The 24,106-nt window shown below is 37.5% G+C and overlaps 1 protein-coding gene across 3 annotated transcripts in view; it reads right to left on the bottom strand.

Moving 5' to 3' along the window:
• APC4 (Transducin/WD40 repeat-like superfamily protein) overlaps positions 1 to 24,106 on the bottom strand; it is a 316,377-nt gene that overhangs the window by 246,275 nt on the left and 45,996 nt on the right. For all 3 annotated transcript variants that reach the window (XM_089832217.1, XM_089832218.1, XM_089832219.1), the window contains exon 3: positions 17,185 to 17,276. In XM_089832217.1, the coding sequence (XP_089688343.1) occupies positions 17,185 to 17,276 (92 nt within the window). The remainder of the gene's footprint in view (positions 1 to 17,184; positions 17,277 to 24,106) is intronic.

Here is a 24,106-nt window from a genome sequence, read left to right as displayed (position 1 = left end):
CTCAGAGCCAATTCACAAAAACAAGTTTTTCAATATGCAAAAGATAATCTTAGAATGAAGCTTCCATCTCCTTATAACCCCCTCTCAATTGCAAATTGAACCCTAAGTGTCTCCAAGTGGCATTGTGTAGTGAAAATGTTATAATTTCTTATTTTAAAGTGGTCATGTTACTAGAAAATGACATTTTTCCTCATAGATAGAATTCCATTCACTGAAATGCCCTCAGACCAAAGAGAAAGATTTAGAGAATTTTGAGACCTTTCCAACGAGCTATCACACCATAGGATGCGCATCCAGATGAGGCCAAAAAACCCCTTATTACTCCAAAATGGCTAAAACTTAACATTATTTAATTTATTTAATCACCAACTTAGGAAATATTTAAATATATTAAAATATTTCCCAAATGGTCCCAAAAGGCCCAAAATGACCAATCAAACATGAATCTGACCTTGTCATCTGTCTGTGACCGATGTCGAACAAGATGGGTCAACTGGCAGTGCATCCCTAAAATCTAGGGATGCTCCTAAAAAGTAGGAGATTGCCCCAATCAACCAAAATTGAGTCCCAATGAATCTCCCCTACTGTGTGCACCTCTGAGAGAACTGTCACTGTACTAGGAGTTTCTCCTAAAAAATAGGAATGCCTCCTAAAAAATAGGAGATGCACTCTAAGTCTCCAAAACGTTCGCCGAGGTCTCCAAATGCCTCCTAGACCACTCCTAGTCAATCCCTACAAATTAGGAATCCCTCCTAAATTGTAGGAAACTCTTGTCTACTGCTCCAAAGTACTTGGGAATCTCATGCATGACTCTCAAAGCCCTTGGGTTGGTTCCCTCTATGCTCTGTTGGCCTATGGGAACCAGATAATAGACCAACCTTGCTAGAAATGTTGTCAGTAAGGAGGGGCAAAAATTGGGGACATGACAAGCATGCTAGCTAAGGGTGTGATTTACCCGACACTAAGTGCACATTGTGACCATTTTGTTCTCCAGATATTTTTTTCTCTGCCAACTTCTTGAGAGTTTCTTTCATCAGCCGCTATGTATCAGTGATCTATACCTGATTCTTGGCAACTTCCCTCAGAACTACCACAAGTTCGACAACGATCGAGTCTTGTTCATCAGCCATTCGATCAACGGAATGTGTCCTCTTCTGGCTATAAACTCTCATTCACTATCCATAGGTTGGCAGGATCGAAGCGCTCTGATACCACTGTAATGTACCTGACAACTTCACCAAGCAAGCTGAAGGCTCCGTACGGATGCAAGGCAGTGTAGGAGGTACGGCTGAGTGGAGAAGTGAAACTAGGGCCGTACAGTTAATGAAATGATGGTCGTACATTGAGACAAAGCTCCGTATGGGTGCAAGGAGGGCTATACTAAACAGTCTGTACGGGTGTGGGATTAAGTAGGTCGTACAGATATGAAAAGATGGCCGTATGTCGCTATAAGAAGTCGTACGATATGGAAGATGGTCATACGGATGCTATTGTGGGAGGATAATAAAAGAGGCCGTACATAATGGTAGGATGGTGTATGTTGCGTCGTACGGGAAGTAAAAAGAGCAGTACGGTGATGTGAGAGGGAGGTGAGGGTAGTGTACGAAATATAGACTTAATAGGTCGTACAACAGGCCATACGTTGAGGGAATTAGATGAGCATCGAAGATATGAGGGTGTAGGAAGTAATGAATTGACAAAGGCAGAGTCGTGTGGAAGTGCCAGGATACCACAATACACAATAATGAATGATAGCAGCACAGAGAACACACAGTTAGGGATCTGAGACACAATCTTTGTTCATACACAGAGAATGTTGATGAAATCCTACACAATGATAGGGACTCGAATACAAATGATAATTGCAGAAGAGAATGCTTCAATTTGCCAAATCCAAACAAGGAATTTCATGCAACAACGGAATAGGGTGAGGGTTGAATCCCACCGAAATCGCACGAGCCAAATAGGGAAGATCTTTCACTTCCGAAATGGCGGACAATTCCGAACTCCAATAGGAATCCGCAGTACAAAGAAATATAATCCAAAGCATGCCTACAAACTTCCTACAAACCGTGCTTAAATACCCATCGGGAGAACCTTTCCGAGGGTGTACAAAGATAGCCAATGGCGACACAAACTACGAAAACAAAATAAAAATGGGTTCGAGATAAAATAAATCAATCAGCCCGTTACAAAGATTAATTTATTAATTGTTTTATAACTAGAACATTACAAGAACTATTTAATGATCAAAATAAAATCTGTCCTCTTAAGTATAGGTCCACACATGATCAAAGAGATGTTCCCCAACCGTGCAATATGCTACATGTCCAAAGGAAACCACACAAAAAGAAACTTTACAATGTTTTGCATGGAACACACAATAAAATGTGATCAGAGAAAATGGCATGAATCTCCACGCACAAGAAACATAAGATTATGCACACTTAGGAGAAGGATCAAGAATAGGTCCTCCATAATATGCCATCTGCGTACAACTTGAAACCACAAGCAGCAATGACTAATTCACAAACAGCAAATAGGTACAAAAACAAAGCAATATTTTTGGTTCATGCAAAACTTCTCATTGACCCAAGATGCTCTTGAATCAGATACCTGGGGTAAATAAAGAATAGATATCCATATCAGGAAATCATGACGCCCTGACTTGAATTATTAAGATCCAACTCAGCTTGTGTTATCCATTAACTTTCTTCAACTTGTTTATCTTTCTACTAAATAAAGTACTCAATGTAGTATTTTCCTTTGGTGCTCTTACTAACTCTGCTATCCAAAACCTTCTCAATATGTTAGCCTTCCTCTTGGGATACTCTAGGTCATCTTTTAATTCCTCATCTAATTCAAAATATTGAAAGATGTCTGTGACATTGAACATTGGTGACATATCGGTGGCTTCTGGTAATTCAACTTCAAAAGCATCTCCACTGTCAAATTTCCTAAACATCTTACAAAGACCAAACTTCTTCATCTTCAACTTATTATATGTACCAAATGGAAATTCGTACTTCAAGTGAACCATAACTTCATCTCCAGATTCAAACGATTTATGACTCCTTCCTTTATCTGCCCTATGTTTATACTCTTGATTACCTATTTCTGGATTCTTCTTCACTTCAAGCAAATTCTTTCTAAAATCCACAAATTCCTCAGCTTCCGCACTTCTCTTTATTTCAATACACAAATCTCTCAACTCAATAGTTCCTTTAGGATGCATTCCATTTACTATCTTAAAAGGTGCTTTCTAAGTACTCCTATTTATAGAATTCTTATATGCAAACTAGGAGCTACTTTTGCTAAAATCAAGTCCTAATTAGCAGGCTTATCTCCAATCAAACATCTCATCAAGTTACCCAAACTCCTATTTACAACTTCAGTTTGTCCATCTGTCCACGGATGAAATGTAGAACTAAACTTAAGCTCAGTATCCAACATCTTCCAAAGTGTCCTCTAGAAATAACTAGTAAATTTAGTATCCCTATCTAAAACAATAGTTTTAGGCAACCCTTGCAATCTTACTACTTCCTTAAAGAATAATTCAACCACATGTACTACATCAGATGTCTTCTTAAAAGGTATGAAATGGGTCATTTAAGAAAAAAATTCAACTACTACCAAAATAGAATCATTACCTTGCTAAGTTCTAAGTAAGTCAAGCACAAAGTCCATACTAATATCTTCACAAGATTTATTTGGTATGGCAATGGTGAATACAAACCCAAATTCTGACTAGTTCCTTTTGTTGTTTGACAAATTCTGCAACCCTTAACCATCTTTTGGACACCTTCATAAATTTGAAGCCAGTAATATTTGTTAGAGATCATCTTTTTACTATTTTGGCAATTCCAAAATGTCCAGCAAGTCCTCCACTATGTCTCCCCTTCATAATGTTATCCCTCATAGATCCTCTAGGCATGCACAATTGAATTCCTTTAAACATGTCTTCCTAAAGGAGATAATCAATCCACTTATCTTGTTTACTTGTCATGTGATTCTTACAAGCCTTCCAAGGTTTTGTAAAATTAGAATCAGTTTCATACAACTATTTCAAATCATCAAAGCGAAGTACCTCAATTCTCATCGCTATCAACAAATTCCTTGTTATGCTCAAAGCATTAGCAAACTTGTTAGATTGTCCACTCTTCTATTTCAATACAAAAGAAAAGTTTTGCAAATACTCTACCACTTCATGTGTCTCTGATTCAACTTGTTTTGACTTCTCAAATTTTGCAAAGTTTTATGGTCTGTACAATTAAAAATCTTTAGGCATCAAGTAATTTCTCCATTTCTTCAAGGCTTGAACAATAGCATAGAATCCCTGATCATAAACTGAATACCTTTTCTTAGCATCATTCAACTTCTCACTATACAAAGCTACAAGTCTTCCCTCTTGACTCAAAGCTATTGAAGTTGATGAAAGATCAACCCCACAACTCCCAAGAATCACCTACATGCAAACACCTATTACAGAAGACAGAAGCAAAAAGCCATGGAGGCAGGAATTGCCAGATCCATAGATGAGACATTCTTGATGAGCAAAAAAGAGATTGCTATAATCAAAACTGAATTTGTTAATTACAAAGAGAGATCGTCCTTATAAGGGAGATCAAAACCCTAAAAAGGTCTAACCTAGGTTACATCAAATAATTAATAAAAGAATTAATTATTAGATGCCTAAAGTTTAGCTTAAGCAACTAGAGTTAATTAAGAAATATCTAATTACTCTAACCCCCCCTTAAGATAAACTTAGGGAGTACCTAAAAACTTAGAAACTACTATAGAAAGTAGAATTGGGTCCCGGCAAACAAGGCCTGATGAGGTACCCAACTACAACCAAATCTCTGAAAAGAGGAGAAATAGAGAAAACCACATGAGAAGAACTCTACTACAAAAAGAGATGGAAATAATGCTGAAAAGAAACCAGTTAAGGACTGAAGAAGCCTTTAAACTAGGGAATGTTCCAGAAAATAAAAACAAAGATGATCATGTAGAACACCATTGAAGCATGTAGAAGTTACAAAGCTCTGTCGGAAGTAACTGCTGATCAGAAGAACCTCCACTAAAATAGAACCTGACCAGGTAGAGAAGACTATAATCTGCATCGAATCAAGAGGCACACAAAGGCAAACAAATGAACTCGAAGATATAAATGGCATGAAATACCAAAGCCTGAAGAGCTGATCAATCAAACCAAGGAAGCATGAGAAACAACAGAAGAACCCCCCCCCCCCCCCCCCCCCGATGCAGACAAGGGTGAGGTGACAGGCAATTGGAAAAGTGGGCCAAAAGAACTGTATGTCAAGGAACCACAATCAAGATGCTCAAAAGAGTACATATGTGTGTACAGAGGTGATCAATCTCAGACACATCATGAGGTTAATGTCACGAAAGGGACACTCACTGGACAAAGGAAGATGGCAAACAAAGGCAAAACATCAACCCCCATGGCACTTTATCAGAGTAGTGCATGTACAATAAGGCACAAGACATAATGAATCTCAAGAAAACAATAATTTGCATGAGCGTTCTCAAATGACACTGCTCAAATCAGAAGGCAAAACAAGGTAAACAAATGAAACGAAAATACAGATGCAATATGGCACTTTATCTCAGTGTGTTTGCAAGAATGCATACAAATGATGTCTAAATAGACTAAAAGAGACATAAGACTAATACAAAAAATAGTACAAGTTATGATGAACCATCTGAAGCAACGAAATCAATCTCCGGACTTGAAACAACCAAGTTATCTACCAAAATGCAAAAATGCAAAAGACTGAATAGAATGTGCCTAGAGCAGAATCTGGAAAAACAACCAGCATCATGAAAAGAGGTTGGAAAGACCTTTCCAACGATATAAAGAATTCTCAAATTGGAAATCAGATGCTTAAGATATGTCTCCCGAAGTGCAAAAAGGAACTTGAGACTTTGATAGCAGAAAAAGCCATCAAAACAGCATCAAAACTTAAAACTAATTGTACCACTGTGACGGGCTCGGAACCAACTTTTCGACAATATCTCGTTTGCAAAAATCGGAGCTTGTATGTCCGAGATATGAGGAAAAAAGCGAAGGTAGGTCCAAACAAAGGCCGAGGAGGTAACAGGAAGTAATGATGCAGTGCTTATGTGGCACTAACATCAGCAAGTGACAAGCCCAAATTTGACGGTCAAACGGCCATTGAGGCAAAAAAATGCCTTAAAAATGACCCCTATTGGAGAAATAGCCCAACCACAGGAAACAAGAGCTGAAAAACTTAGGGTCGTTGCCAGGTTAAAAACTAGTGGCCAAACCAAACTCCATGTTTGAAAATTTCAAACCCGCCCATAAATTGTGAAAAATAACAAGCCACATGGCAAGAAAATGATAGAGAACTAGTCTTTAAGAAGGAACCCATGCAGTTCCCATGTTAGAGCCGCTGATGTCACCAAATTGAAGGCATGAAAGGGGCATGTAGTGGCAATCAAAATCGCACACTGGGCCACAAACAACATAAAAATAATGTCTCCCAATCAACCAAAACAAAAACCATTGATCAGCCCATGCATAACACAAACCGTGTGTGAAGGACTGTTGCCAAGAAGGATGACAGGGGTCCACGTGGCCATCACAAACTCCCCATAACTCGTACCAGAGCCATTGAATGCGAGACGGCGGATCCAGAGGATTTCACATAATCGTAGATGGAGGCTTAAAAGCCGCCGCAGCTCACCACACTAAACCATTTGCTATTTCCTCTCGTGGCACAGTGTCTCCTAGTTTGTCCGATGCCACAAAAAAGAAGACTGCTACTTCCTCTGATAGAAGCTAGAACGCGAACTTCAACCAATTTGGATGGAGGAATTATCAACATGAGAAAACCGACGTCGTCTCTTGTTAGCAGCACAAAGAATGCATCTTCATCTCTGTCTACGGATAGAATATCAAGCATTTCAAAACTATGAATCAAGTCTCCATACCTCTTCCAAAAAACCAAAAATAGGAACACGCTTAAGTGGAGGTGCATCACTCGGAAAGAGATCTTGGAAGGCCGAGGATCACGCCCAAAAAATAGGCATTGCTTCCAAAGAAAAATGATGCCCACCACAAACTGGTTGCGGCTAAACAAAGGAGTGGAGTTGAGTCTACATGCCAAAAGTCCTAAATTCTAGCAAGAATTATGGGTTTGATGACTCAAAAACTACCACCAATCACGCAAAAAAATCACTTTCAGAATGTGAAAACCAGCCCATCAATCAAAGCCAAGGCATAGTGCATGATTGCATGCACTGAATTCCTCCCACCAATGAAAAAAATACGGGATCTCCTAATGAAAAAAAGGCCTCCACCAATGCCACAGCTCGAGGAGACAAAGAAAGGCTGAGTCATGTCACAGTGAAGCCCAAAAAGCTCCTCTCCTCAACGATTGCAGAATCCACAAAGCAAGTTGGGCAACAATCAATGGAGCCGCAAACTGAATCTACCTTTCAAAGGGTGCGCACGTCACGGGGTAGGAGACTAGGGTGTCATGGCAGGTATACCAAGGAGGAGCTCGAGCAGCAATGAGACGTGGAGCATACGGAGGTGGAGGAGAGTTGCCACTTGTCCCCCTTGTTTAAAAAAATGCCTCCACCAAACCGCTAACCAAAAAGGTGTTTAGAAAGCACACAGATAGATGGAATGTTGACGTGGCTAAGAGCACGAGCCACAACACTAGAAATATGGCCAGAATACGCAGAAAAATGGACCATGCAACGCTGACATAAGCATGGACAGAGAGCTTCACTAGTAAAAGCCAAAAACTCCATCAATCACGTATGCGATAAGCATCAAATCCGCAATCTTGAAGTCAAGTTGATAGCCGAATGTGAAGATTTTATTGCCACAAGCTCCAACATATAAGCAAAGCTTCCAATCAATAAATCCACAAAGCCCAAAATTCAAGAAATCGCAGGTATGTATGCATTTCTAACTGCAAAATAATCCACAAAACCATGAAAGGAGGTCGCCACTGAGGATTTGAGGGTGCAGATAGGCCACGGAGGAGTCGAGGCGAACACAGAGAAGGCAAGACTACTAGAGGAAGGTAGTGTGGAGAGGCCACGTTGGAGGATGAGCCCAAAAAAGGGCCGGAAATGGTGATGAGGAAAAAGTAAAAACACACCTCAAAAATGCTAAAAAAAAAATTAGCTCATCTTCCCAAAAAAATAACTCTTATGAAAAACAAACGTTGAAAGAGGGGTTGCCAAAGGTGGGCAATTTTAGTGGACAATATTTTCTGGTTAAAAAATAAACCAAAAAATCTGATGTCTCGATTTACATGCTAAGGTCAAAACAACCTGGGTGCAAAAAAAATTTTGCCTCAAATTTCAACAACGTCCAAAGTTGACATTTTTTATATGGAAATGGGGGTTTTCGAGCACTCTGAGCTCAACGATGATGTCCATTTTTGCTCAAAGTGCCTCAAAAATTAGTGACCCCCCCAGATCCAATAAAAAAATGCTAAAAGTTCAAATCTAAAAACCAATGTCAGATCCAATGCCAAATCTCTCACGAACAGAACAGGGGCACGAAGATCTGGAGCTCTGATACCATGTTGAAGTTGATGAAAGATCAACCCCACAGCTCCCAAGAATCACCTACATGCAAACACTTGTTACAAAAGAGAGAAGCAAAAAGCTATAGAGGTAGGAATTCTCAGATCCATAGATGAGTCATTCTTGATGAGCAAAAAAGAAATTGCTTAATCAAAACTGAATTTGTTAATTACAAAGAGAGATCGACCTTATAAAAGAGATCAAAACCCTAAAAAGGTCTAACCTATGTTGCATTAAAAAAATTAATAAAAGAATTAATTATTAGATGCCTAAAGTTTAGCTTAAGCAACTAGAGTTAATTAGGAAATATCTAATTACTCTAACAAAAATAGCTCCAATGGCTCTTCTACTAGCATCACAATCAACCTGAAAAACCTTAGTGAAAGCAGGCAAAGCAAGTGTAAGTAATTCTGCCACTTTTTGTTTCAATGTTTCAAAACTCTTATATGCCCCACATGTCCATTTGAAATCCCTTTTATCTCCTCTCATAGTCTATGTCATGCCATTACATATTGAACTAAAAATTTTGATGAACTTTCTATAGAAACTTGTCAATCCATGAAATGATCTAACTTTGCCAACATTCTCAAGTATAGGCCAATCAAGATTAACTCTCACCTTTTAAGAATCCATCTTCAAACCATGAACAGAAATCACAAAATCCAGGTACACAATTTCTTCCTTCATGAATGAACATTTCTTCAAATTAATCGGCAACTTTTCTTCCTTCAATCTCTAAAACACTTGTCGAATATGCTCAAGGTGTTCTTCTTTAGCCTTATTGAATATCAGAATGTTATAAAGATATACAATCACAAACTTACCAAAATTTTCTTCAAAACCTCATTCACCACCCTCATGAAAGTACTAGTTACATTAGTCAAACCAAAAGGCATAACCAACCATTCATACAAACCTTCATTTGTCTTGAAAGTTGTTTCTCATTCATCTCCTTCTCTAATTCTGATCCGATGATACCCACTTTTCAAATCAATCTTTGTAAAATATCTTGCTCCACTCATACAATCCATTATGTCACCCATCCTACGCAATGGAAATCTATATTTCACCATTATCTTGTTTATAGCTCTAGAATCGGTGCACATTCTCCATTCTCCATTCTTTTTAGGTGTCAAAACAGCGGGTAAAACACAAGGACTCAAACTTTCTCTAATCAGACCCTAACCAAGCAATTTCTGCACTTGTTTATTCAGTTCTTCATTTTCAACAGATGTTAGCCTATGTGGTGCTTTATTAGGCAAACTAACTCCAAGTATCAAATTCATACAATGACTAATACTCCTTATAGGAGGCAAATCATCAGGTACATTGTTAGAAATAATATCTTGAAATTCAACCAACAAAGATTCATTCTCAGGTGCATGCTCAAGTTCATCTTGTTTTTCAGCCTTTCTAGGCATCAAAGAAAAACAAACATCCGCTCCTTCATATCCTTAACAAATTGATTTCATTCAACCAAACATACCCTTATTGTGGCACAATGATTCTCATCAGATTTCTCTACCAAAGGCAACAATACTTGTTTCTTCCCATCAACCCAAATAGTGTACTAATTCATCTACCATCATGCAGAGCTTTTTTATCATACTGCCAAGATCTACCCAACAAAATATGACAACAATCCATAGGCATAATATCACACAACACTTCATCGTAACAATTCCCAATCTTGAACTTAACAAGGCATTGTTTACTTACCAGCAAATTATGCTCCTTCTGAATCCAAGCAATGTGAGAAGCTTTAAGGTGTCTCAATCTCTACAACTACGATTTGTCAACCAGCTCCTTCGATGCCAAATTGTCTGAACAACCATTGTCAATGATCACCTTGCAACACTTTCCTGCAATCTTACATCGAGTCTTTAATAAACTCTTCCTCGGAACAGGTTCTTCATCAATTTCATCATTCCACAGGATTCTTCTTAACATTAGGTTCTCACCATGCTCAAGCTCATTAGGTGATTCGGAAACTTCTTCACATGTCAAAGTATTTATGTTGCTACCTCCAATCTTCTTAGCAGAATTAGTATATTCAAACGCTCTATGTTCTTCTCCAAACTAGAAACAAGTGCCTTTAAACCAAGATCTCTCTTCTCTCTTACCACCATTATTATTCCTAGAGTAACCAATATAGCTACCTCTAGTGTAATTACATCTCTTACCAACAAATTCCTCTTTCCATTATGTTTTACCCTTGTCTTGTATTGCATTGTCAGCTCTGCTACTTCCTCCATAGGTTCTACCTTTGCTTCTTTGAAATCTGCCATCTCTTCCTCTTTGTCTTTGATCATGTTTCTTTGCCAATAACTCTTCAGCTTTCAAGGCATACTGATATGCTTTTTCCACACTATCCAATCTTGACATAGCTAATCTCATCTTGAATTGATGTCCTCAAACCATGCAAGCATCTAGCCACTTTCTCAACTTCATCATCCACATGTCCAGATCTGATGTCTAATTTGTAGAATTCCTCAGTGTATTCCTTCACAATCATGTCCCTTTGTCTTAAATTTTGCATTTTCCTCAACAGATTAACCTAGTAATCTGCAAGAAGAAACTTCTTCATCTTGCCAATCATCTTTGCCCATGTCTTGAAATTTTGTTTTCCACTTCTCTGCCTATCAACCTAAAAATGATCCCACCAAAGTGAAGCATGTCCCTTTAGTTTGGTGATCGTTATATTTACCTTCTTATTATCAGGGGTACTTTCATACTGAGTATTCATCCATTCAAATATCCAATCCAACACAGCATTAGTTGCAAGTCTTCCATCATATCAAGCAACTTCAACAACAGGTCTGGAGTATTCCCTAAACAAAACTCTCAGAAGCCTCTCCTCATCTTGTTCTACTTTAGGTTCAAGATTTGGATTAGGTACCACTTCATCATCACTAACATCCTCAAGATGTACACCTCTTCTTTGGGTTGTCTCGACAACTTAAAGTCTTACTGCGATTTGCCTCAACATATCCATAATGGCATTATCTACACTTCCTCTACCTCGAACCATTTTGACAATAATTTCTACAAGATTGTAACCTTCTGCAAGATATAGGTCAAAATCCAGATCTGTCACCCTACAACCAATCCAATCAAGGTTCTCCATGATCCCAATCTCCACAAGGAAAGAAAACATGCTTTGATTCAACTTGATGTAAGGCTGGTAGGGGAAGAGAACCAATTCCAATCTCCTAACAACTTGCCAAGAGTACACACGAAAGTAAACACATTTTTAACAGCGAGAGCAAGTTTTATTCATGACTTCACATGATAAAATATACTTTCAACATCCAAAATGCTTGGCTATAAGGCCTTCTAGGTTGCGGCCAATACAATGAATTACCACATCAAAGCTCCAAGCTTGCAATCTTGAGACTTTCTTTTATCTAATAAATTCCTAGATACTACCTGCTTACTTCCCTACATCAAATCCAAGTTCTTATATAGCTAGCAAGACCACAAGTCGGCCTATCAAGCATTTAAATATAAAATAGGTCCTGCCTTGGAGAAGAAAGATAGAGAACTATTTAATGATCAAAATAGAATCTACACTATTAAGGATAGGTCCACATATGATCTAAGAGATAATCCCCAACCACGCAAGACACCACGTGTCCAAAGGAAACTGCGCAGAAAGAAACTCCACAATGCGCTGCATGGAACACATAATGAAAAGCAATCAAAGAAAATGGTACAAATCTCCACGTACCGGAAACATAAGATTACACGCACTTAGGAGAAAGATCAAGAATAGGTCCTCATTAAGATGCCAACTGCGCACAACTTAAAACCACAAGCAGCAATGACTACTTCACGAACAAAAAAACAAAGCAATATTTTTGGTTGATGCAAGATTTCTTATTTACACAAGATAATCTTCCATCACATATCTGGGCAATTGTCTTGTCGGATGGAATTCGACGGAGTTGATCATCAATTACGAATAATTTGAGAAGTATCACCACCTCCCTATTATTTTGATCAAAGGTAGCTTGATCAGTGTTTAGATATTCAAAGATTGTTAGCATCCACTGCTTCCACATGCCATAATTCCGACCATTGAATTTCTGATTTCCCTTGAGCAGAGTATTTGTCAAAGATGTCATCACACATTTTTCAATGAAAAAGCGTGAAAATTTGTGAAGGTAAGTACTTTGAGGCAAAAAATTGGAAAACGCAAAAAAAAATGATGAGGTACCCAAAAGAGCTTGGAAAACCTTAAAGAAGCATGTTGTCAGATTTTGGATCTGTTAGATCGAAAATTGAGGCCCGAAAATCCAAGCACCCAGAAAAATAGACAACCTAGTTGAGCTCTCAAAAAACGCACCAAGAATCTATGAAAAAATTTGGATCTGGTTCAAAAATTCAGGTTTCAAAAGAAAACATACACAACTCCAAAAAAGCTTCAAAAATGGTAGGACTTTGCAGGAAAAATAGCAGATTTTGTACATGGATCTAATACTGAGGGTTTTAGAAACCCTACTTGACCCCACTAATAGCGATTTCTAGAGAAAACGGTGCCACTGATGCAAAGGAAAACACAGGAGACAAAAACAATATAGAGCTGAGAACCTACGAACAGAGCCAAAAATTGGTGAGTTGCAGAAGAATTCACCCAATGAGAAGAACAAGTTGTAGACTAAAAACTGACTAGGAATGGGTCATTTTCTAGAGATAAAATGCCGCTGAGAAACCCTATTCGGGTTCTACAAAAATTGATTTTCCAAAAAATGACCAACAAACCCAGGTTATTTTTGAACAAAAAAGGCACTGATAATTTATAATTTGAAACAAAATTATTAATTTTTATATGAATTTTTTTTTAAGTATTTGCTCTAATACCATATTACAGGAAGTATTTGGTAAAATACTTGCTTGTTATCAACAGAGATCAATAAATCAATAAATACAAAAGAATAAATGATGTTTCCTTATGAAACAATCATCAAGAATAGAAACATTCGATCCTAGCTAAGAAATAACTAAAAGCTAACTGAATATTAGAAAGATTCTAATCTTTACATTAGATAACCATTAAATAGAAATAAAGACTATCTATTATCGTAATAATCTTAAATCAAGGAATAAACACTTGGCAAAAAAAATTCAATTTTAAAAAACTGTTGCAAAAAATATTCACGGACATGATAAGAAGAGCATGCTTCTTCTAGATAGAAACAAGCCTGAAATTCTGCCAGTAGGTATTATTTTGATCATAGTGTCACGTGCGACACTGCACTAATGTAGTTTGTATGATTTCATGCAGCAACATAGATCGCACATCTGGAACTTGTATAACTCAATCATTTTTCTCATGCATTAACATAGCTACACACTAATTCCCAGTTCCATATCTGACAGGCAATGCACTGGAACAAATGATGATGCCCATGGTAAATCTCTTTAAAGAAATATGCCCCTAATTCAGACAGCCATCATTGTCAAGAAGTACGAATATACTCACAAATAACCAAGGTCCATATTCACGACAGCTCTTAATATTCTAAATTCAGAGTCTATGACAATGTTTGAACTTAAGGTTCGGATAATCGCAGTCCCACCAATGTATTGGACGCAAGATTAATCATGCGCAGATTAAAATCACCCAATACAGAAATAATCTTCCAATAAAAAAGACAATCAAAATTATAAATTTTCAAAATCAAGATGCATTTCTCACATTTATGAAACTTCATAGGCAGGCAAGACAACCTTGCTCTAATACCATGTTGAAATTATGCGACTGCTGCAAATGTAACAATACTCTGTATGGCATGTTTTTCAAATGCAGCAATTTCTCTTGCATTTTATATTTGAGAATGAGGCAAGGAGGGACATGTCCCTTCATGGGACATGTCTATACATTATGGTGAAAGTAATATAATAATAATAAAATTATGCAACCATATATATATATATATAATCACATAAGATGTATATATCTTTAATATTTTAGTCCCATAGGATTTATCTGACAGAAGCTACAAAACATCAACAATATAGACTAGTACCAATTTCTATTTTATCAATATAAAGTATGCTACAGAGTACGTCTTCCTATCAGTTATAGCAATAGAGGATTTACCACTTCTCATATGAATATAGGAACAAGAAAGAAAAAAATGTAATGATCTGTTACTATTTATGATGCAGTGATTTGGATATGCAATAGATAGGGTATTACTGGCAGAAAGATATATTGTTGTGTGTGATATAACAATATGGATATGTAAATGTGAAGATATCACATAATGCGATCAGTTATTGTTTCTGATCTGTAATTGTCTGCTTGTAACAATGTTGCTGTCTCTAAGCCCTATATATACGTGTGCAACCAGTTGTGCCAAACAAGGCAATTGCTCAAAGGAGCATATCCAACAATAGATAGTTAAGAGATGAAGTCCTCAGATTGGTGATTGAGTTGAATGATGGAAATGTCTTCTTATATCTTTGTTTTGGAATGAGGAGTCGTGTGATATAAGATGTGTCTTCATTTCTTTACTAATCACACCTTTTCATTATCAATACTAATTGCTGCATAACTCATCAGATCACTTTTCACTCTTTCATTAGGCTCTCTTTATACTTGTTATCACAGACGCCCCTTCATCATAATCTAACATCAATAATTTAATCAATGGTTAGGAAGGATTGCCAAGTATTAACAAACGCCTGTTTATTCTTATCCATAGGTTTGTTTTTACTAGGCATAATCATTGCTTACTGCCATCTCCTAATATACAGATTTGTGGATGATAGTTAATAGTAGATAATTATCCGTATTTGCATATCGCGTTAATCATGGCCAATTAATATAACTACTTCCAATGCCTTACTTGATTATGAGCATTTTCACTTATAAGTTATTGTCACCAATGACCAAAGACTTTCACCATGGGTTTTTATTTTAGATCATCAATGCTTTGTTCTTCAATTGGTATCATTGGTTAGTACCGACCTGATGACTTGTTTCATAAGGTAGAAACTGCCACATTCCTCAATAATATTCCAGTGTTCAACATCTCAATGACGCTATCAGCATTGCTTAATTCTGTTTGCCACCTAGTATTTATAATACAATACTGATCACATTGGCTTTAGTGAAACTAATACCATCACTATCACTTCCAATCTCACATTGATGTTTACAAATCCAAGTCGGTGACTAATCATTGGATTAGTTAAATACAAGGGAAAGATATAAGTTTATAACCTCTAATACTTTGGCTTTAGTGAAACTAATACCATCACTATCACTTCCAATCTCACATTGATGTTTACAAATCCAAGTCGGTGACTAATCATTGGATTAGTTAAATACAAGGGAAAGATATAAGTTTATAACCTCTAATACTTTGGCTTTAGTGAAACTAATACCATCACTATCACTTCCAATCTCACATTGATGTTTACAAATCCAAGTTGGTGACTAATCACTGGATTAGTTAACTACAAGGGAAAGATATAAGTTTATAACCTCTGTAGTATTAGTCAATGTTAAAATTCATATTATCAATACTGGGGTATCACATTTGCTAACCCTGCCTACTCTTTCAAGACATTGTTTCCTGTTCATGGATTGCTTCCTTCACAATGAAAAACTTAAGTCAATTCTCCGATATCAATCGTTATTAACACATCGTCACTGATTACTAACAATCCCTTGCTGCCATAGGATGGCTGATACAGTTCCTTGGAGGCATTTTACCTCAGTGTGCTAATTGCTTTAGACCACCACTAGAATGATTATTCTTTATTTGCTACCTTCATTTAGTTGCTAACCATCTATTCTTCTGCAATTTTGTCTCTCCAGAGAATTCACAAAATTAGTGACTTGGTCAACATGACGTGAAAACGATGGGGACGTCACATCTTCCTGTAGGAAAAAGAATTCTTGGATGGAAGTTCATCTATTAGACAAAATTTGCTTCAGAAGGATTGGTCGATAAACACTAGGCTCACTTGGTAGGCAAAGGATTCTCCTAGGTTCCTAAGATTGACTACTCTGAGACTTTTGCACCAATTGTCAACATGCATTCCATCCAACTTGTCCTTGTTATTGCTTCCCCACATAGACAGGAAGTTCATCAAATGAATGTGAAGAAGGATCTTATGACAAGAACATTAGGTTCTCAAATCGAAGATCCGTGTTCAAATTCACAAAGTGACATATAATGTTCAAATGCCAAGATATGGCTGATATGGCTCTTGGACTCCCATTGTGGCTTCTAAGTTGATATAAGTTAACTGGATTCTGAGTTGAGTAAGTGGACTCTTAGTTAAATTTGGTGATTACGAATGAGGTCCCCCTTGTCATCTCTCCTGGACTCAGGCCAGGCTAAAAAATCTGAAGCTTGCTGATCAAAAAAAAGATTCTTTGACACAACCCAATCTTAGTTTAACACAATAATCCTACATCTGTTATGCTCATGCTAACTCAAAATAAGCTCGATTGCTAAAGGAAGAAAGTAGCTTCAAAGGAATGGATAAGTGATGGCAAAAGTAAATAAACAAGTTTAGCAGTAATCAAAATGTAATCAAATAATGAGTCTGACCAAATTGCATACAAACCTCAGCATCATGTAATGAAATGGTTCCATCATTATGTCCAATAGCCAAGACTTTACCATCAGGACGCCAACAAATAGATGTGGCTCTCTGTTCTGCAAATATGATAAATAAAATAGTTATAAGACCATTACATTAGCACCTACCTTGGACATGTAGATAAATTAATTTCAGACTTATCATATTTTAAAGTAACTGTTAATATAAGAATATTATCTACACTTGCAAAAATGGAAGCTAGCACATATTGTATGGCTAAAATGAACATTTCTATGGGGCTACCTATCAAAACATTATATTTCAAATTAACTCAAGCTATCAATCTGAAAATAGAACATACAATCTAAAGTGTGCATCCAAATATATTACAAAATGTATATTTTTATACAGGGTTTTTCATATTGCATGCTACTACAAGCGGTTAAAAAAATTATACAAAACAAAAAATAAGACTTGAATACAAGGTTTACTGTCCCAACTACAGTAACTTGATTTCACCCACCTTCAACCCAAGACTCACTTTTCCCCACAGTAATGACCAATAATAAATACTTTTTTCTTATGAACAACTTGTGTGCATGATTAGGATCACAATTCATTAATGTCTGAGCAATGTAAATTTTGAAACTAGAAGGCAAGATGTTACCAAGAGATTGTCCTGAGAGTTCATATATGATTTGATGATTGAAAAATGCAAAAGATACTGAGAGGGAGAGGGGGTGTATCAGTATTTTTAAAACTTAAAACAGTAAGAAAACTGTAATGTCTCCTTCAAAATTTAATCTCTTATAATGTGATTATATGTGCCAGTTTATCTCACTCTGTCAACTCTATTAGCTATCTTGCCCCAATCCTCAACTCAAGCCCTGTCACCATCTTTGTATCTATCATCCACTCGAGATTGTTGTAGTGCCTACCCAGAATGAATCTCCTGTCACCATCCATGAATACTAGATGCCAAGACTCTGAACAATGCACTGATCAACTGACAACTGAGCCTAATTCTTGCAGGCTGGCATGAAAACACTTTGATACCACTGTAATAACCCCAAACGGTCATAGACTTGACAAACACAAATTTCCTTATTGTTCAGGGGTTTGACATTCCATTAAACACTTTGCCAGCAAGCTCTCTTTTTGAATTTTAGTGGTAATGTAGTTTCTTTTTTTTTCTTGTAACTTACTATTTGAATGTATATGAGAAAAATTCTGTTATGAAACTCAATTTGCAATCTTATTGTATAGATCCCAAAGTGTTGTCTCTAAAAATGTATTATCTTTCGGGGATAGTTAAATGTGCTAAGAAGTTATTTTCAGTTTATCCTCTTTGGCGATGGATATTTGGTTGTACCCAAACAATCCATCCATGAATGAATAAATCTCATGTTCTGCCACTTCCTCCAAAATGTTATCTATGAAAGGTATTGAGAACGGATCCTTGATAGTGACTCCATTCAAACATCGAAAGTCCGCTCATATTCTAATTTGGTTAGCATCCTTCTTCAATGAAATAATGATTAAAGGACACCCACTCGCTCATTTGCACCTGAAAGATGATGCATGTATCAATCCTTTCAATCTCTTCATTCACCCATGCTGCATAGTTTTTATTCATCTTGTACAAATGCTTCGGCGTAGGTACAGCCCCTTGCACTAGTGAGATCAGATAGACACAAAGTTCAGGCAAAACCCTTTTAAAATCCTTGTAGGTCCAAGAAGATACATCTTTATACTCCATAAAAATTTTGAACGCGGCTGCCTCCAATACAGGGTTCAAGTCATCATGCACAAAAATATTCTTTGGATTGGCTTTGTCTCCCAAGTCTATTGCCTTCACCAAAGGTTCCTCGTGCTTTATTGGTTTTTCTTTGTCAAATTGGTGTGCAAGTGCTTCCATTATTTGCATCTCCCCTCTTTATATTTGACGTACTCTAGAGGGAAGTTAGGTTTCTCCTCCCCTTCATCCATCTGCAACATGTTGCAATGGAACAGTTCATAATCTTCTATTTACCAATGAAAGATCCATTTAGTGAGTCCAAATCATCGTCAGAACATCCCTCTATTTCTAAAACTCCCTTTTCATTTGGTTCCATCCATCGCTTCCCTTCATCCATTTCTTCCTCTCCTTCCAACTCCAAAGACGCCAAGTTCTCACTCATCATTTGTGTGTGTAGACTGATTGTAAACTTCGAACCCCCTCCTCTCTCCATTGAGAGAGCATTCCTCTTCCAGTTGTGGTTTACCTTCGACTACACCAACCTCCCCTTGCCAAGGATAGCATCATATACTTTTCTTTTCAGTAGTATCACTACAAAATCTAAGACGAAGGGTTGTGTCCCAATCATGACTCTTTGTACCATCATGGTCCCAATGGGTTTGATGTTGTCTTGATCGGCACCTACGAGGGGAAACATTGGTCGCCAAAATGTAGGGCGCCCCAATCTCCTCCATGTTTCTTTCGGCAATACGTTGACACTGGAACTGCCATCCAGAATGGTAGCTATCAAAATGGTTCCCAAAATGCCCATTTCTACCATTGTTGGATGTCTTCCTGTGTTTACCACAACTAACATGGTATCTTCCATAGTCACAAGAGGATTCTCCATCCTGAGAGAATTGTCACCTTCATCATGGATTGCCTTTGCCTCTGTCCCACCTGATACCTTCAAGGATGGTGTCACATTTAGCAAGGTTGTTCTCAATTATGGCATAACACCTAGAAGGTCTTTCAACTTGATGGCGATTTTGGTTTGCAACCCCTGTAGTACGATGTTTTGTTCCATTTGACCCCCTAATGAAGTGTTGTTGGTGTCGTTTGTCTCTCTTTGTTCCACCATCATTTGTTTTTCAATGTCTACCTTCGCTTCCCACATTCTCCTTTTCTTTGCACATGCTCGAACCTTAGAGATGTGTTTCGGGATTTGGAACAAATGCTATCATTCATGAGAGTAGGGTGTCTGATTGTATTTGCCACCTGCTTTGTGGCACGAGGATGGCCTAATACAAAGACTCCGCAGACATTGGAGGATTGGACAGTTGGGGAGTCGATATTGGAGAGTCAAGTCGAGACACTTCCTGCAAGATAGTACAGGTGAATAGACACACCTACTATGCTCGGAGGCAGAATGAAGCAAATAGGGTACCAACTAAGCAGGCTTCGGAGGAGTCAACTACCTAGTTAGCAGCATTGGAGAGTGACTTTGTTAGCAAACAGACGACTTGGAAGACAGAGAGAGTGGAGCTTCTAGTGTAGTTAGAGCCCACTACGAAATTGACTCAGGTGAAGGAGTCTAAGGTGAGCTAGTGGATATTGCAGTGATGTTAAAGGAAGCAGTGGAGGCACGGATATAGGCAGAATAGGATTTGAAGGTGCAGACCCAGCAAGTGTATGAGTTGTGGGTATAGTGAAACCCTTTCGTGTCACAACTAGCACCTCCAAGGATGCTGCCTAAGCTCCCGTCATCTTCATCTTAGTCTTTCTTCTTGTTGGGTATATAGTAGAAAACATTATCACCATTTTGTTGTGTCGTAAGGAGATGACTTTCTTTTGGGGGGGGGGGATGATGTTGTCTGTAGAGTTGTATTATCTCTCAGGGATAGTTAAATGTATTAGGAAGTTGTTAGTTACCAAAGGGTGTTATGACACGACGCTCGAGTCACAACCCTTCAGCTAGTATGTGTATGTTTTGTCATTCATGAGAAAGGCATCTAATGTTATCTAATCTTGTTTTATACTGTCATGTGATGTACTTGAGAAAAGTATTAATGGAATATAGTTGTGGTTTCCTTAAACATTGAATTTGTATTTACTTGTGTTACACTTCAATTTCTGTACCATTTATTAAAACCCAATTATTGCCATTCATGAGAAAGGCATCTAATGTTATCTAATCTTGTTTTATATTGTCATGTGATGTACTTGAGAAAAGTATTAATGGAATATATAGTTGTGGTTTCCTTAAAACATTGAATTTGTATTTACTTGTGTTACATTTCAATTTCAGTACCATGTATTAAACCCAATTTACTAAAACCAATAAACAAAAACACTGTTACATAATATTTAACAAAAATCAAGGAACATGTACCCTCGAGCTTCAAATGACTTGTAGCAATATAGACTAACACCAAGCCAAGTGAATGATGGTAGTGTAAGCATCCAACTTGAAGGGATAAAGGATGCCTTTGTTGGAAATATAAGGTAGGCTAGGTTACTGAGAAGGGAGGGGTGAATCAAAAACCAATAAAACTTTAAAATTACTTCACCAATTAATCCTTCATTTATTATTCAGATCTAATTGCATGCATGAAAGAATGAAAGCAATAACATTCATAACACTTTGACACAAGATATGGTGACACAGAAACCTTCCAAATAGAAAGTAAAAGTGGGGTGGGGATGATACCCACAAGCTTTAGTACTGCAGTATAAAGTTGGTCTGTTAAGGCTTACAATTGACCACTTCTAGTGATATGCCCTATTAGGAGCAATAAGGACTATTAGGTCCACCTTGTTAAAAGATTTACAAACATACAGTGAAGTATGCACTTTGTTAGGAGATTTAGCAAAAGATTGTTAAGTCCACCCAGTTAAAGGATTTGACTGATGCACTTGTTAGGATGAATTAGTGATTGATCTCTGATCTGCAACTTTGATTTGCTAAATGAGATTCCTTGAATTACAATGATCACCTGACTGTGATAGATAAGTCTCTATTATACCATATACTGCTTATAGCCTTCTTCAATTCGCACTCATGTGATTCTTTCTTCTTCACATACCCATACATGATTCATTTTGGATATGATATAATACATTACATATATATCAATCCAATTAATTACTTACTGGAGTCAGCTACAATACCAAATTCATCATAATTCACAAAGCCGGCCCATTGTTGTAACTCGGGTTCTGAAGACAAACTTGGTGATGTTCTAATACACGGCAAACACTGTCAACACTCGGCATACTCTGGCACTCGGTTAAAGTTGAAGCTCGGTCCATACTAATCACTTCGAGTAGCAGGAACTCGGTTAGCATTATATGACTCAGTGAACACTAAGAAACTCAATAGATATTGAAATGCTCGGTTGACACTACATGACTTGGTCAACACTGAATTCTCTTTGTTAAGACTATGAGCTTGGTAGACATTGATATTATTGGTTAACACTACACAGCTCGATTAACACTAAGATATTCATCACTTCCACTAGAAAGCTCAGCAGCAACTGTAGAGCTCAGTAGCAATGAAACCAAGTGTTAAGTTACTAATAAACAAATTACCTTAATGTCAACAGCCTTAATAGTAGAAATACACACGCCCAATCAAAGAAAATAAGGCATCTAGAACAAGGTATTATATAGCCCCAACTATAGAGTGAATGTGCAACAATTGCAAGAAATAATGGCACCTAGAAACCCTTCCAAATGCCACAACATAGTCACGCCAAGAATAGATGAACAAAGCCAAAGTCAATGGGAGGACCATAACCAGCTGAAACGCATTTGCAAACATTAATTCCAAGAGCCTTAACAGAAGTCATCATTCTAATTAAACTCCAATTGGTGAAATTTGAGCCATTGAACTTGGGAACCCCAAAATTTTCATACTCTTCCAAGTTTGTCATTTACAACCATGAATAAAATCTCATTATTTTGAGGATCATCCTCATTGCTTAAACTATAATCGCTGCCATCTTTAGAATACAACACCCTTTTTGATTTATCAACTTTTCAGTGTCGTTTGGGAAATCTCCTTGTCCTCCTAGCTTTCGTGTTCCTTTTATCTTCACTATCATCTTCTTTATCATAGGGACAATTTGATGCAAAGTGGCCTAGTTTCCCACAATTGAAGTACTTACAAGTGATCATTCCTTTACTTTTGCTAAGGCATTTTTTCAGCTTCCTAACCAGATCTGCAATTTCCTCATTTGAACCTTCATTTGAGCTTTCACTTTGCCTTTTCTCCGTGTCCTTACTAACATTAGAAGCCTTGAATGCCATCTCACTTTTGGAATTCCCTCCAACATTAGTCCTCATCTCAGAAGCAGTTAGGGTACCCATGCAATTTGCCCATTGTAAGAGTGTCCAAATCTGGCATTTCTTCAATTGCCGAAACCTTGGCATTGAACATCATGGGAAGAGTGATTAGAATTTTTTGGATGATGGTCTTCTCATGAATAGTCTCACCAAGACCGTTAAAAGCATTCATAACCTCATCAATGGTCTTCTCATGAATAGTCTCACCAAGACCTTTAAAAGCATTCACAACCTCATCAACTCTTAGGAAGTAAGCTGCAACACTCTCATCCTCCATGCAAATACCTTCAAAAATGGTTCTATACGTTTGAACTTTGGCCTTTTGAAGTTTATTATCGCCATGATAAGCACTGAACAGCTTATCCCACACTTCTTTGGCTGAGTCACAATGCATAACTTTGACAAATTCAGATTAAGAGAGACCACATAGCATTGCATTCATAGCTTTAGCTTTATCTCAAAATCCCTTTTTGCACCAGCACTAGTAGGGGGTTGAGCTGGGATAGTGCATCCATTGACTACACTCATGTGCACATCAAATCCTACAGACATGATGTAGGTTTTCATATGAACACTCCAAAGGCATAGTTAGTCCCATCAAAAAGAGGAGCACGATTTGTAGCTAGACCTCCTAAAGCACTCGTGGTTACACAGGATGGACCTACTCTTAGGCTTTTAAGATTTATGGAGAGAGAACCAGCAATGATACCAATTGAAAAATGCAAAAGATACTGTGAGGGGGAGGGGGGTGAGTTAGTATTTTTAAAAATTAAAACACTAAGCAAACCAAGTGAAAGCAAAGAAGACAAGAACACACATAATTTATCTCATGGAAACCCTTTTGGGTAAAAACCACGGTATCACTAATCACCATAAAAA

Source organism: Cupressus sempervirens, chromosome 5 (assembly GCF_028749045.1).
Source record: "Cupressus sempervirens isolate cs-2001-9-10 chromosome 5, ASM2874904v1, whole genome shotgun sequence".
Lineage (NCBI taxonomy): Eukaryota > Viridiplantae > Streptophyta > Pinopsida > Cupressales > Cupressaceae > Cupressus > Cupressus sempervirens.
This window is presented reverse-complemented; position numbering and strand designations above follow the sequence as displayed.